This window comes from Episyrphus balteatus, chromosome 1 (assembly GCF_945859705.1).
Source record: "Episyrphus balteatus chromosome 1, idEpiBalt1.1, whole genome shotgun sequence".
NCBI lineage: Eukaryota > Metazoa > Arthropoda > Insecta > Diptera > Syrphidae > Episyrphus > Episyrphus balteatus.
The window spans coordinates 58,533,928-58,550,285 of record NC_079134.1 but is presented as its reverse complement, the minus strand read 5'-3'; the positions used below and the strand labels follow the sequence as shown (position 1 = coordinate 58,550,285).

At 32.4% G+C, this 16,358-nt stretch overlaps 2 protein-coding genes across 3 annotated transcripts in view; one reads left to right on the top strand and one right to left on the bottom strand.

Annotated features, from left to right (window-relative positions):
* Window positions 1-16,358, top strand: part of LOC129906406 (LIM/homeobox protein Lhx3) — an 88,166-nt gene that overhangs the window by 53,147 nt on the left and 18,661 nt on the right. The gene's annotated exons all lie outside the window — the stretch shown is intronic.
* On the bottom strand, window positions 1,302-3,543 carry LOC129906408 (uncharacterized). The gene is made up of 2 exons (XM_055982170.1): window positions 3,435-3,543; window positions 1,302-3,369 (listed from the first exon to the last, which is right to left on the bottom strand). Exon 2 carries the CDS (start codon window positions 2,478-2,480, stop codon window positions 1,458-1,460), a length of 1,023 nt encoding a protein of 340 aa, XP_055838145.1. The 5' UTR covers window positions 2,481-3,369; window positions 3,435-3,543; the 3' UTR covers window positions 1,302-1,457.

Below are 16,358 nucleotides of genomic sequence, written 5' to 3'. Positions count from 1 at the left end.
GCTTTCGGGAGAAGCACTCCACACTGCATCCGCTCATGAAGTTCCACCAAGACATCACCTCAGCTTTGAACAACCATTAAGTTACGGTCGCATGCTTTCTGGATGTCGAGAAAGCATTTGACAGCGTATGGATAGATGCCCTTATCCATAAACTTCATTTACTAGGCTTCCCTGTAGCACTAATAAAAATCATTTTTTCTTTTCTTTCTTCTAGGAACTTCTTCGTAGAAGTGGAGGATAGAAAATCAGCAATGAAGTGCATTACAGCTGGAGTTGCCCAAGGATCAAAACTTGGTCCCTTCCTCTATAGTATCCTGACGTCAGACCAGCCGCTTGCAAGTGAGTGCGAGAACCTGCTTTACGCTGACGATTCGCTCACATACTACAAGTCCGTCTCGCCAACGATAGCTGCCAGGAAAGTTGAAGCTCACATTCGAAAACTGTATGAGTTCTACAGTAAATGGGGTATCCGGATCAACTCATCCAAATCGGAATTACTGTGCTTTAGACGAACAGGAGGACGAAGCATTCGGTCAGCTGCAAACTGTAGGAGCATCACACTTACACTACCTGATGGTACTAAATTGGCAGCCAAACGCAACGCGAAGTATTTAGGGATCAACTTTAACGAGCTCCTGAGGTTCAACCTTCAATCTAGGTCTGTCCTGAAAAAAGCCAACTACGCCTTCCATCGCCTTCACCCCCTGATGAAGAGAAGAAACGGATTAAGCCAACCAACGAAACTCCTGATCTACAAGCAGCTTCTTCGACCTATCATCGCCTATAGCTTTCCGGTATGGTATACCATTTCCAAGACAGCCATGAAGGAACTTCAAATTTTTGAGAGGAAAATCCTGAGGATCTGCACCGGACTTTACTTCGATCGACAGCGACAAAAATACTACAGCAACGAGCGACTTTACGAGGAAGCAAACATCATGACGTTAGAAAAGTATCTGCTGCAATCTGCAAAGAAACTTGTCGGAAGCATAGCCAACCACCCCAATCAGCTGATGAGAAGCATGAGAACCCAACAACGACATCCCGAACCCAGATACCTTAGTGCTTTGGATATTCTGGATGAGCACATAATCCCAACCGACAACGAGGAAGTAGTTTACTTTTACGCCGAAACGCAATCGGCCTACTACCGCGGCTAAATGCCATACCACCCAACCCACCATAATCAATACCACAACTGGACAACTGGGACGGAACACCCCGAGGATAACCTAGTCAGCAGACTTGTAAAATTAAGCCTATTCATGTACTATATTTATATATATTTTATCTTTTATCCATTGTATAAGGATAGGCCCCATATGTGCCAACAAATTTTATATCAATCAATGTATCTTATTAGAAATAAGTTAAGCTTAAGTCAATTGTATATAGTATGTTCAATAAAACAAAAAAATTGAAATTGAAAAAACCAGTTGTTCCAAACACAACCCAACCTAGGGGTGTCTTAATAGCTCTTGGTTCATCGTCCATTGTCGACCTCTGCTAGCCTGGTCTAAACCCAAAAGAATCTTCGGTTTTGCATTATTCAGTTCAATTAACGGCAAATCTTTAAGATGAGCAAAAGATTTCTGTAAAGTGCTGACATTGACGGTCTGGCTAGGAAGTTCTAAACCATTAACTGTGTATATATCCTTCAGTGTGAATCGTTTGACCTTATTCACAGCTGAGACACCTAAAGTTGTTCGTATTGACTGCTCTGTTCTCGAAACACCCTTAGTCCAGTGCAGTACTAGAGATTCGGGCTCACCTTTCAGGTTCAAGTATTCATAAACCTCTCGTTCAATCATCTCAATCGAGGATCCATCATCTAAAAAGGCATATGTATGTGTCCAAATAGCTGCCGTTGGTCGAATCGGAACAACCTTGAACATCACAGGTGCCTTAACTCCAAGATGTGATGAGTGAATCTGTGCACGTGGAGTGAACGCAGGAGCAGATGAATTTATAGATGATCTTGGAGCAGTCAGATGCAAAAGAGGGTGGTGGTGCTTTGAACAGCCTTCAATTCCACAAAACTTCCTTTGCGAACACCTATTCCACTTGTGTGGCACTGGATCTAGGCATCTGAAACATATGGCATTGTTTTTCGCAAACTCGAACCTCTCGTCTACTTTCATCGCCTTGAAAGCTTCACAATCACTCAGCACATGCACAGATTTGCCACACTTGACACAAACACTTGCGTTGGATACTGACTGGTGAGTCAAAACTCTTTTTGACACAGCTGCACTGACTGCCTTGTCTCTACCTGGTGGCTTCGATGACTTCGATAACTCTGGAGGTAAATCAAACAACTTATCAGAAATGACCACTGCAAAATTTTCTAAATTTGCATCAGGATTCTTTATTTTTCGTTTCTGCCAATCATGATACAACGACGGGCACATCAGTGAGAACATAATTGTTATTGAGTTCTTTGCTAAGATCCATGGAGTTGATATCACCAACGAAACCATTTAATGTCACGGCCCATTGGCGCAGCTTCATATCGCTTCCAGAACTTAACACCGGCAATTTGAGAAGATTTATATGTATAGTAACGCAACCGATCGCTCACCAACCAGCGCCTTTCTAAGACGCGCTACGTTCTCTCTGCTGTTGTATCTTCCCTTTTCGGTAGTAGACTTGTACACTAACTCAAAATAAGGCCACTCCTTGTGATCGTGACCCGAAAACGACGGCAACTCTTGCACCTGATTACGAGTGAGAATCGTTAACAAGTTTGACATATCTGATTGCTGGCATAAACTTGTATCGGAACTTCTTGGTTCAAGATGATCGTCAGCCTTATGAGGAGTTGAATGAGCGTGAGACGAATTTTCCAAAATTTGCTTATGCTTGCAACCAATCTGACGAACTGCTTCTAGTCCAGCGTTGGCGAGTTTTGTCAATTCAACAGGCCTAGAATTAACTTGACTAGGGGCTCCTTCGTTGCTGTATGCAATTTTGATTTAAGCACGTCCATCTCAGCTTTAAGTAATTCGATTTCGTTGAGTCGTCTGAGCTAACTTGGCTGCCTCAATCAGAACATCGAAATCATCAGAGTTTTTTTCACTGGCAGCCACTTGTTTGCTTTTATCCCCTTCCCTATCTCGATTTTTTGCAACATCCTCGCATTCATTCTTGTGACAGTACCACGGAGTTGCAGTACAGTACAAGGAAGGAACAAATTTAGCACAGTTGAAATGCGACCAACGAGCACAAGTTTCGCACGCAACCATTTCTTCATCGTCCGGCAAATTGCCGCCATTGGCGACGCAGCTATGTGCAATTTCATCAGTCATCTCTATTAAATAAAATTATGTTGACCTTCGGCGATTCGGATTCAATTCCCAAATAAAAATCCTTGCATCAAACAAAAATTAATTCTATTTATTACAAATTCATGAATATTACAATGTTTAACTTACATAGGTATTTATTCCAATTAAAAAAGAAAGAAAAATTACGCCTTAGTCAACCTGATTTTATGACTTTTGTGGTTAGGTAATTTTCAATCAAAAATGACAAGCAAAAATGGAGAAATTATTTGACATGTTTCTTCTTTAAATATGTGCTGCCACCAGACGGGCAGTACGAAAAACACCATAATTAAATTTTAACTTTGAACTGGAACTATATATGACAAATTTACTTTACAAATCTGGCGAGATGACAATAATCGAATGAAATAAATTTTATTATTTAGTTAATAAACAAGGCTTAAAATATTTGATCTCATAATTTCTAAATTTGAGCAATTGTAATTTAGAGAGCATAAAAAGCGATAATTTTGGTCTTTGTTTAAGTACGATCTATTTTTTTGTGTTTGTTTCTTACTCAGACTAAAAATTTTATTTTTCTTAATACTATTTTGGATTGAGATTGAATCAATCTAAGGTGTAAAGCTATTTTTTTATTGTAGATAGTTATTAAAAGATTTAAAGGACTATTAGCACCGTAGTTTGATCTACTAAAAATGTTACTAATTGGCAACTGCCTTCTCAAACTATATTGACTAGCAGTGAAATTCAAACGACTGAGGATCAATGGAGCTGAAATTGATCCATTGATTATTCCAACAATAAAAAAAAATTGTATATACGCTCTGTGACTTGTTAGAGATGGGAGATTTATTAATTGAATACGTTGAGCGTAAGGTGGCAAGTTAAATCGATTCGACCATGGTAATAATCTTAAATCTTCTTTGAACGGGCTGCAATCTGTTTATATGAACCGCATAATAAGGTGCCCATACAACACAAGGGTTGGGGTCGAAATTCTGTATGGGCCAAAATTCGGATTCCAAAATTCTGTATTCCAAAATTCTGTATTTTAAAATTCTGTAAATTCAAAATTCTGTATTTTAAGATTCTGTAAATTCAAAATTCTGTAAACACAAAATTCTGGATTTCAAAATTCTGTATTCCAAAATTCTGTACTCCAAAATTCTGTAAATGATAAAAGAAAAATTGTTTTGAAAATTAAAAAAGTGCGCACTTTTTTCATTATCAAAACAATTTTTCTTTTATCATTTACAGAATTTTGGACTATTGATTTTTGATATTTTCTATGCAGAACCTTGAAACAGTTTGCGTTCGACAGCTTAAGTTAAGTGTTATGAGTTAATCGTGATATAAAATGAATTCAGACAAATGGAAAATATTAACTTATTAAAACCTAATAAAGGAAAGGATAAATTGTGTGTCGATGGTTTTATTTTTATGTTTAATAACGAAGAAAGAACAAGTTACAAAAAAAAACATGGAAAATGAAATATTTTTTTAATGAAAAATCTCGGAAAATTTTTCGGAAAATAGGGTACTTAACTCAAATTAGTCATGCACTTAATAACTCCATTCGAATTTTGTCGAAAAAAATTGAATTTTTTTTCAATTATTTATGTCCAATTTTTTCGAAAAAGTGGAATTTTTTGAAAAAAAAAAATAAATTCAAGTTAGTAGAACATGAATTTGTATGGAAAATGAAAATATTTTTTTTTAATATAAAATCTCGGAAATTTTTTTCGAAAATTGGGTACTTAACTCAAAGCACTAAATTATTCAAGATAATTTCAAAAAAAAAATTTTTTCGAATATCACAGAAAAAAAATTATTTGTGTAAAAAAAGCACTTGATATATATTTGGGGTACTTGCTCTGCTTACTTGAGGGACATGTTTTAATGTAGAGATTTAGAATTACAGAATTTTTAAAAGCAGAATAATGGATTTACAGAATTTTGAAAAACAGAATTTTGGATTTACAGAATTTTGAAATACAGAATAATAGAAAAGCAGAATAATGGAATACAGAATTTTTTCTTCAGATACAGAATTTTGGTCATACAGAATTTTGGAATACAGAATAACGACCCGTTCCCACAACACAACCATACTCTAAGATGGATCTTACAAAAGAGACATAAAGAGTTTTTAAAACATAAGGATCACGAAATTCACGAGCAAACCTTTTAATAAAACCGAGATTCATGTTAGCTTTTTTAATAATATATTCAAAATGGTCAATAAAAGTAAGTTTAGAGTCCAACACTATCCCAAGGTCAGTAAAACTAGACAGATTACACAATGGTGACAAATTAATAGCGTAATTATGCACAATCACATTTTTCTTGCGTGTAAAACACATTGTTTTACACTTGTCAATATTTAAAACTGCACCATTCCCAGAAACTTTGAAGGTCTTTTTGTAAAATATTACAGTCTTCTACAAAGTTAATTGTACGAAAAATTTTTACATCATCGGCATATATAAGAAACATTAAATCAACTAGGACTGACGGAAGATCATTAATTAATAGTACAAATAATAACGGACCAAGATGGTTACCCTGAGGAACACCGGAGTTAACTGTAAAATATTTAGAACGTTCACTCTTAAAAACAACACCATATAACCTATCTTTGAGATATGAAGATATCCAATATCCATAACACAAAACTGTTGCTAAGACCTATATTTTGAAGTTTTCTTAGGGAGCGGGTCATAATTCTGCTTGTCAAAATTCTGTACGACAAAATTCTGTAGGGTCAAAATACTGTAAGACCATTATTCTGTACGTCATTATAGTGTAAATACAAAATTATGTACGTCAAAATACTGTATGAACAAAATACTGACTTGCAAAATTCTGTTTTGTAAAATTCTGTACGGCAAAATACTGTATTTTCAATACAGTATATGTAAAGAAATTTCCTTTGATAAAAAAACACTAAATACTAGCTTTAATTATAATTATTGACAGTAAAGTTGTAATTTTATACAAACATTCTATATTTTATATTCATAATTATTAAAGTAAAAAGTAAATCAATTCAAGGAACACAAATCAAACTTTTCTTAAACACACAAAACACATTTTACAAAAAAATTTCAAAATCAATATAAATTTAATTTATTTTCAATCCGTTTTAGGTATGCAACGTGGTTTAATTCAGATTGTTTTTTTTAAATAAGTGTAGTTTTGTTTTTTTGTAGTGCGCGCGCACTTTTTTACATTATCAAAACGATATTTTTTACACCATTTTTACAGAATTTTGAAATACAGATATATTTAAAAGAGGGTTTACTATGAATTTCTAAGAGATCAACTTAAGAGGCAAGCTTCTAATGCTGATTAATCTAGGTACTTTATTAGGAGCTACGGAAAAAAGAGAGAGAAAACAAAACTACACTTATTTAAAAAAACAATCTGAATTAAACCACGTTGCATACCTAAAACGGATTGAAAAAAAATTAAATTTATATTGATTTTGACATTTTTTTTGTAAAATGTATTTTGTATGTTTAAGAAAAGTTTGATTTGTGTTCCTAGAATTGATTTACTTTTTACTTTAATAATTATGAATATAAAATATAGAATGTTTGTATAAAATTACAACTTTACTGTCAATAATTATATTTTTTAAAGCTAGTATTTAGTGTTTTTTTATCAAAGGAAATTTCTTTAAATATACTGTATTGAAAATACAGTATTTTGCCGTACAGAATTTTACAAAACAGAATTTAGCAAGTCAGTATTTGGTTCATACAGTATTTTGACGTACAGAATTTTGTATTTACAGTATAATGACGTAAAGAATTATGGTCTTACAGTATTTTGACCCCACAGAATTTTGTCGTTCAGAATTTTGACAAGCAGAATTATGACCCGCTCCCTAAGAAAACTTCAAAATATAGGTCTTAGCTACAGTTTTGTGTTATGGACAGGGGCGTACACACCATTGGGGCAAGTGGGGCGGTGCCCCGGGGCCCCCAACACGCCAGGGCCCGTAAGGGGACAATGAACCACTTCGGACACTAGAGGGACAAATTATATTTTTCAATGAATTGTTATAGCCAGCCACATAATATTTCATCTAAAAAAATATATATAACTAAGGGGTCCCAAAAAAATAAATTGCTTTTTGAAAGAAAAATTACATATTATCTTGGGGCCCCAAAAAATATAACTTGCATAAACTTAGCGACCAACAAATGATAGATATATCAGGGGCCCCAAAAAAAATAAGTGGGCGTATACGTAACTTTTTATTTGTTCTTATTTTCTATTGAAAAGGGGCCCCAAAATTTAGCCTTGTCCCGGGGCCCCGACAACTCAACGTACGAATCTGCCTAGGTAAGTATTCATTTGCAGAAAGTTTTTTTCTTTTCCTTGTTGGTGTTTGTATCAACATTCATTACCTATCTCGCTCTCTCCCATTTAGTTTCTTCATCTCTAAAAATCAACCCTCTCTTGACCATGATCAAAATCTGCAGAAATGTAAAGCGAAATTTATTTGTAAAAATTATCGTGAAGAAGAGACTATTCTTATCAAAATAAAAATAATAATAAAAAATGCAAAAATACAGTAAAATAACATAATGCAGCTAAGTTATTGTCCTACTTCTTGTATACAAATCTGTCATAGAAATTTTACTGCAAAATTAATCAACAATTTTCAATGGAACCAGCCATTATTTATGCAGTTTTGGAAAATAGGCTATCACAAACAAACTAGGTTGTCACAAACGATTTCTTTGGTAAATTCTAATAGTTTAAACAATTTCAAATGGAATGAGTAAAAATTTAAACCAGCCACAGAAAGATTTTGGAAAATAGGCTATCACAGCAAACTAGGTTGTCACAAACGATTTCTTTGGTAAATTCTAATAGTTTAAACAATTTCAAATGGAATGAGTAAAAATTTAGACCAGCTACAGAAAGATTTTGGAAAATAGGCTATCACAATCAATTTGTTAAACCACAAACAATTTTGTTAGTAAATTCGAAATATGTTAACAATTTTCAATAGAATGAAGTTAAACATTAGATAAGGTTTACCCATAAGAGTTTAGATGAAAATGGTAGTCGCTGACTTATTTTGATTTATAAATTAAAAATTCAAACTCTATTTCCCTTCATTGAAGTAGAAACAACAGTAGGTTATGCTTACAATCAATCTTCTTTACTTGTATACATTTGCAACATGTTGCTCACCTCAAAGTATAAAAACTCACCTCAGCATCATGAATCCTATGCATAGCTCCGCCCATATTGATAAACAAAATGAAAGTGTGGTGAAATTTAATTAGTTTTTCTTATTTCTCTCGAAAACTAAGTTGTCACAAACGATTTTATTGATATATTCGGGAGTCACAAACGATTTCTGATCGAATGAGTATAAAAAAGTCCATACTATTTCAGTTTTGAAAAAAAATGGCTAACTGGTACTTTTTTTTAAATTTGTTAAGAACTAAAAAACTAGCGAGTCACAAAACTTTTTATTGCTGTCACAAACAGTCACAAACGAATGACATAAAAAAATATTCAAAAAGTTGATTTTTTAATTTTTTTTTTATTTTTCATGTGTTTACATCTACCCCAGAATATTTTTCATAATGGGAAAATGTGAACATCGTATTCTGGGTGTAAATGTAAACAAACATATATTATTGCTGAGTTTATTGATTTTAGTAAAAATAAAGTATTTTTACTCAATTGCTACACCATCATAGTGGATGATGTTCTTGACGTAAAAAAAATTTTTAACGTTCAGAGCTTCTCAGGATGCATATTGGGTGCTTATATAAAAAATCAAATGAAGAAAATAAAAACTTTTATTGGAGTTTGGAAAAGTTGTTGTCAAATACCTTCTTGAACTATTTATCATATGGATAACGACATTTTTTAAATATCAAATTAACATTTTTCAAATATCAGCCAAAAATGCTCTATAAAATGTGTTTTATGATATTTAAAATGTTAAAACAATATTTTTATTATCAGGATGATATTTCAATGTCACATTTAGGAAATTTTTTTTGATATTTTATTATCATTTTTTCATTTCAATTTCTCATTCCAAATTATTGAAAAATAGGTATTAAATAAAAAATTCTTAATGTGTACTAATTTAAAGGCGCTTCGTGTTTTTTCGAAGTAAAATGTATGATTTACTGAGAAAATTTGATCGGCAATAAGATTTTACTTCACATAGTTTGAGAAAAAATAATATCACCACTATTTTATAAAGAATATTCACTTTCAGTAATGTTTTGAAAAAAGAAAGAAAATACTTAAAATAATAAAAATAATAAAAAGAAAAAGAAAGAAATAGGTAAAATCTAGTCAACATTGATATTTTAATTGTCAAAGTGAAATTTTCACTATCCACCTAAAATTAAAAAATGTCAAAATGATATGATAAAATATCAAAATTGATATTTTAATTGTTGGACGACTTTTGTCACTCAAAAATGTTAATTTGATAGCTGTTATCATCAATTTTTTTTTTTTCGGTGTAAAAATGCCATATTTGACAGTAATTTATACAAAAGAATTGCCATCATTTCATATTTGCGTTTGAAGATACCTTTCAAGTTGTTCCGTGAAAACATATTAGAATCTAAAGTCAAAACAAAAAAAGACATGAAATTGTTTACATTTACCCACATTGACAGTAGCAACAGTACAAAAAATCATCATCAGCAACACTGAAAGAAATCATATGACACGCGCAACATCTGTACATAACTATAATCCCTTTGTGGAATAAATAATAATAATTGCCGCACAACAAAATCCCGTAAACACATCATGTCAGAAGATCATGTTAAACTTCGATTGCTAGATTTTAAGGAGAGATCCAACTACGGCAGTGAACAGTCATCACCATCAACGAACATTATAAGCTTCGACATTATAAATCAAAAAAATAATTTTATAAATTTTTATATTTTAACCTTGAATTAAATATATAATGAATTAATCTTGTGTTTAAATAGTTCATTCTTTCATTTATTTCTAAGGAGCTAAAAGCATAAATAATAGCCTATTTTTTATGGTTTTTCGCTCATATTCATTTACTTCATTGAGCCCCTCTACAAGAACCACTTATCAAATATCGGTGCCAGTGGCGTAGCTACCGCTGTATCAGCTGTATCCATGTAACAGGGCCCCAAACAATACCGTCTTTACCATAAGGGCACACGGGGCCCGTGCCCAGGGCCCCCATTCTCAGGGGGGCCCCGAAGGAACGAATATTATATTCTCAAAACATTTTTGTCGGTCAGACCATCTACCAAAAAATTTTTTTCTACACCTATACGGAAAATATATGTTTTCAAAAAGAAAACAAACTATGTGGCGTTGTATGCGGACAAAATTTTAAATCCAAACCACCAAACCTAAATTCAGTTTTCAAAAAAAAAATAAGACAATAATATTTTCAAAAAACAAGAAAAATACCTTTTTTTCCACTGTAGGTAAGATTATTTATTAATAAAAACAACGAATTCTCTTCCATTATCTTTTTCCTTAAATAATAATTTCGTTTGAAGTTTGCAAAACTGTCAAATTTGTAGTGCGTGTTAAAATCAGTGTAAAAATATGAGTAATTCGTATTAAAAGAAGAAAAAGAATCAATTCGTCGGCAAAAAACATCAATACTTTTTCCGTTGGAAAACGTTTGAGAAAAAACTATTGCCGGCTCGTCGACGGTACATCAATGTTTTGGTTCAATGGAAAACGCCATGGTACAATGGTTTCAATTTGAATTGCGAATTGCTCTCGTATTTAAAGATTGACACATAAAATTCATTAAATAACTTTAAAAAAAAATTGTTTTTCAAAAAAAAAAAAAATTATTTTTTAAATCCAAAAATAACACCGGCACACAAAAAAAATGTCATGTACCAGGAACCAGACCTATCTTTCTATATGTTTTAGGACCCGCTGAATTGGAATTTCAAGTCTGTTTGGCCCTGTCACCCTCCACTTTTGAGTAAAATGCAAAAAACTCAAAAAAAGGAAGTTTTTTTACCTTTTTTGGGGTCATTGTTGCATTTTTCTCAAAACTGGAGGGTGACCGGGAAAAACGGACTTGAAATTCGGATTCACCGGGTCCAAACACATATAGAAAGATAGGTCTGGCTCCTAGTACATACAACTTTTTTTTTTGTGTGCTGGCACTGTCGCGACATGTTGCTGTCATCCCCGGCACACAAAAAAATATCCAAAATAATTTTTTTTTTTGAGTTTTCTTAGTTTTAATGTCAGTATAAATCGGTTATCTTCTAAACGGTTATAGCAATTAATTTGCTGCCAAGGAACTTTTTATAGAACGTTTAATTCCCTACAAGAAAACATCTTGCTAATTTGAAAATATTGAATTTTCAGTGAATTAGAAAATTTTGAAATTGAAAATTGATTTTTTAATTTTTTTCTCGATTTAAATCGTGAATAACTTCTTTAGAACTCAATTTAGGGAAAATTACTACAAGACCTTTTTTGTAGAAAATTAAATTTCATATAAGAATCTGTCGTGATTTTAGTTTTTTATTCACTTATTTGCTCATCACAAAATTCCAAAGTGAAACAGTCAAATTGAAAAAACATTTCGATTTAAAAAGCTTAATTACTCGAATACGGCTCGTCTGACGAAAATTTTCAATAAGATCTTTTTTGTAGGAAATTTAATTTTATATAAGAAAAAATGAACAGAAATTTTTTTTACTTTGATCGTCTAGCAGTTCTGTTGTAAAACGTCATATCATGTATAAAAATAAAAAACACCGATGATAGACCTCTTAAAATTTTTTTTAACGGCTCAAATTTTCACCAAATTTTTTTTTCATCGTCCTGAACAAGATTTTCGATATTAATTTCAAAAAAAAAAATATTTTTTTTTTTTGGCCCAGTCTAGTGCCCAAGGGCCCCAGGATATAGGGGCCCACAGTTAAACTTTTTTTGATTACCAGTTTTTGTGCATGTTTCTTTGGAAATTTAAATGCAAGTAACGACTATTGTGTTTGAAATTATAAATCCTGTTTCAAAAGTCCTTCAGCATGACTTAAAGAAACAAAACATTTTTTTTTTGGGAAGTGAGACATGTTTTCAAAATTAAAAGCAGTAACATAACGAAGCGCTTTTTTGATAGTCCGGTCAAATTAGACATTTGAGGTTACATAAATTCCCAGCAAGCTGAAAATTGGTAGGATTGTTGGAAATACCATCATAAATAAAATTTAAAAAGTCCTCATTGATCCGAGACCTGGAAAAAAATTTACGGGGGTTCAAAGGTCAAAAAAATGGGTTTTTCACGATTTTTAGCAAAACGAAAAGTCTTATCAAAAAATTTTCAATGCGAAAATTGTAGACCAGCTTATTATCTATAAAAAGTGTCAAGACACTTTTTTCCTCAGACCCACCGTTTTTTCGATATAACTATTCAAAAAGTTGAAGTTGAGTTGTAGTCGTAATAATCAGGCCTATTTTGAAAAAAAAAAAACCCCAACAGAAAAGTTCCTAAAATTTTACTATCTTTTAGCTTGAATTTCGTTCTTCAATGGTAAAGAATATGGGGAAAGCAAAAAAATATGAAAATTTTATCCATTTTTCCGATTGGGAGCCATTCTCCCGAAACAATTTCCCTGGGAATTTTTGTTTAGAATAGGTCTGAATATAAACAGGGTGTCCGATAGGGAATGGACAACCCTAATAGCTACACTTATGACTGTTCCAAAAACAGATATAAAAAAGTGCTATCGCAACCAGTTCATAAAATATTGACTTTTTTTCGTTCAGTGTATTTTAAATTTTATCATCTTGTGTTTTCGTTCACTACAACCACAAATGAATGAATTTTATTTATTTCTTTTTTTTATATTTTTTTATAATAATTGGGTGAGTACATATTAAGTTTAACAACTTCATAGCTTTCTTTTTCTTAAAAAAAAATTTGAAATCTGTTTTTCGAGCAAAATGAAAAAAAAATATTTTATGAAAAATTTTAAACAACTGTGGTACAAAATAAATCGAAGGAACCTAGGTGGCCACCTTTTTTAAAAATACTCTCATCTAAGAGGAATTTCAAAATGGTAAAAGGTTTGTCATACCTAGAGTTATAAGGAAGTTATCGGTACCATGAGTCTGGTCAAATAAGACCAAAAAAAGGGGTGAGGTTACAAAAATTCCCAGCAAGCTGAAATTTGGTAGGATTGTTGGAAACACCATCATAAATAAAACCTAAAAAGTCCTCATCGATCCGAGACTTGGAAAAAAAATTACTCGGGGTCAAAGGTCAAAAAAACGGTTTTTTCTTGATTTTCAGCAAAACGGTAAGTGTTATCAAAAAATTTTCAATGCGAAAATTGTAGACCAGCTTATTATTAAATTGTCATGACACTTTTTTTCCTCAGACCCACCGTTTTGGAAATATAACGATTCAAAAATTTTGAGTTGTAATCGTCATAATCAGGGGTCGAATTACGGCATACGTTCGTTAACGAATGGTTGCTATGTGTCCCTATCGTTTTCTAATAATTAAATAGAGACAGAAATAGTGAAAACGTTAACGTATGATCGTAATCGTGTACCGTAATTCCACCCCAGGTCTATTCTAAACAAGAATCCGGGGGATATGTTTTCTGAAGAAGGGATCCCAACTGAAAACTTCCCGAGATCTCAGTCTCTTTAAGCTTGAATTTTGTTCCCCCATGGTTAAGATTGGGAGCCCTCCTTCCGAAACTTTTTTCCCGGGAATTTTTGTTTAGAATAGAAATGTATAAATAAATCCGTGGAATAGGCCTACCGGCGAAACCACATTAAAAAAACGCGCTAGGTACACTACCTCAAAGGTGGCGTGGAAACGTGTGCATAATTATGACGATTACAACTCAACTTCACCTTTTTCGAATCTTTATATCTCAATAACGGTGGGTCTGAGGAAAAAAGTGTCATGCCACTTTTTATAGATAATAAGCTGGTCTACAATTTTCGCATTGAAATTTTTTTGATAAGACTTACCATTTTGCAGAAAATCGTGAAAAAAGCGTTTTTGTGACCTTTGACCCCATGTAAATATTTTTCCAGGTCTCGGATCGATGAGGACTTTTTAGGTTTTATTTATGATGGTGTTTCCAACAATCCTACCAATTTTCAGCTTGCTGAGAGTTTATGTAACCTCACCCCCTTATTTCAGTCTAATTTGAACGGACTATGATGAGTTGGCAGAAGTTATAGAATAGAGTTAGAATTTCAAATTCGGAATCGTACTTTAAAGTCAACGTGTACAATTGCCACCTGGGATATTTTGATAGGTTAAATTCAACAAGGATTTAAGAGTCTTCTTAGAACCAGATAAACTATATCCATATTCAAATGATGTAGTAAAACAAGGATCAACAAAACTGGTAGAAAACTAGAATAAAGAAACTCCTGTTGGTTTCTACGAGGAACTAGCTGCTTTAAAAATGTGCTTAAAATCGAAAATCCACAAAATTATTTCATAAAAGAACTTGCTAAATTATTACGTCCCTTACTTTGGCGGAATCAAAGAAAAACGAATCTCAGATAATGTAGCTAGTTAAATGCTAATTTCTTGTCCAAAAATCAATTTTGTAGATTCTATGAGAAGTTTCATATTTCAATTTTAACTTTAAAAATACCTTCACTTCTGGTTTGCTCGGGCAGTGGATTTTTTTTTTAAATACCTGTGGCCCGTTCTTTTATTAAAATAAAATTAGCTTTGGTTGTTGTGCCAAAAAATGGTTGTTGTTGTTTTTGTTAGATAATTTCAACTTTTATTTAGGAACGACTAATACATTCTGTTGATCTGTCAAAACCAAATTGTTTGAGATCAATTTTATGAATAAATAAACACGAAAGAATTAATTTGGTACTGAAATAATTCTTTAAAATTGAAATCTCAGCAAATTGAAAAAAAAGCATTAAATAATATCAAATATGAAAACAAATAAAAAATTCTCTTCTCACATCTTCCCCTCTCTTCCCCATTTAGTTGTGTTTGACAGATTAAAATTGGGCGCATTCACGAATGTAGTGACTGAGTAGTCGAGTTTCAATTAGCTTTTGGAATGCGAACACTAAAAAGCTAGTCAAATGTAAACTGTCATATTTTACAAATGAACACATATGAAACTAAAAAAATTGTGCATTTTTTGCTTTTAATTTGAATTAAATAAACAATTTCATAATTTGTATTTGAAAACTGCACAATTAATTTCATTTTGAATGCTTTTTCATAAATTCTACTAAAAAAAATTAAAATTAAAATACAATTGTTTCCATCAAACAGCTGACTGAGAAATGTCAACTAACTTTGAAGCCGAAATTTTTGCACTATGTTGGAGGGAAAATTTTAACTAATTTTTTAGTGTATTCAGCCAATCAGTACGAGTTGACTACGTAATCACTAAATTCATGAATGCGCCCATTGCAACTCAAGTCCAGAAGCTGAATTGGAAAAAGCTACAAAATATAACTATTTGACACTTAAACAATGAATTTAGGAATGATTTTGTGACGTCATAATAGGTGTGTTTTTTATTACCACCGGTCTTAACTGGACAAAAAAAACGCATCGGGGCTTAACCTGAAATCTTGGCAGCACTGTATATTGAATGTTCTGAAAACAGCAGACACAACAAAAAATTTAGAGTTGTCATATTTTTCGCTTTCGTCATTTTCTTGTATTTTTCATATATGTTTTACAAAGAGATACAAAAATGTATGCTAGCAAAACTATTTTAATACATTTTGTCCTTCCAAACGTGAGTTTTCACGTTTTTAAACAAATTCTAAACAATTTATGAAAAAATTAGTTTGGTAGCACAGATTTAAAACTCTTCAAAAAGTTAAGCCCAGAGAAATCTCCGGGCTAAACAACTAAGCCCAAGGGGCTAAGGTGTTGTTGTATTTAACATGTAAACTGCTTAGCCCAGACTGCGTTTTTTTTGTCAAGTTCAGACCGGTTGTAATAAAAAACACTCCTAATGTTACATATTGTTATTTTTTTCTCATTTAGGAACGATGATGTTCGATGTTAACAATAGT

Bases quoted from the DNA above. Each gene is read 5' to 3' on its own strand.
- LOC129906408 (XM_055982170.1), bottom strand. From the start codon at position 2,480: ATGGTTTCGTTGGTGATATCAACTCCATGGATCTTAGCAAAGAACTCA.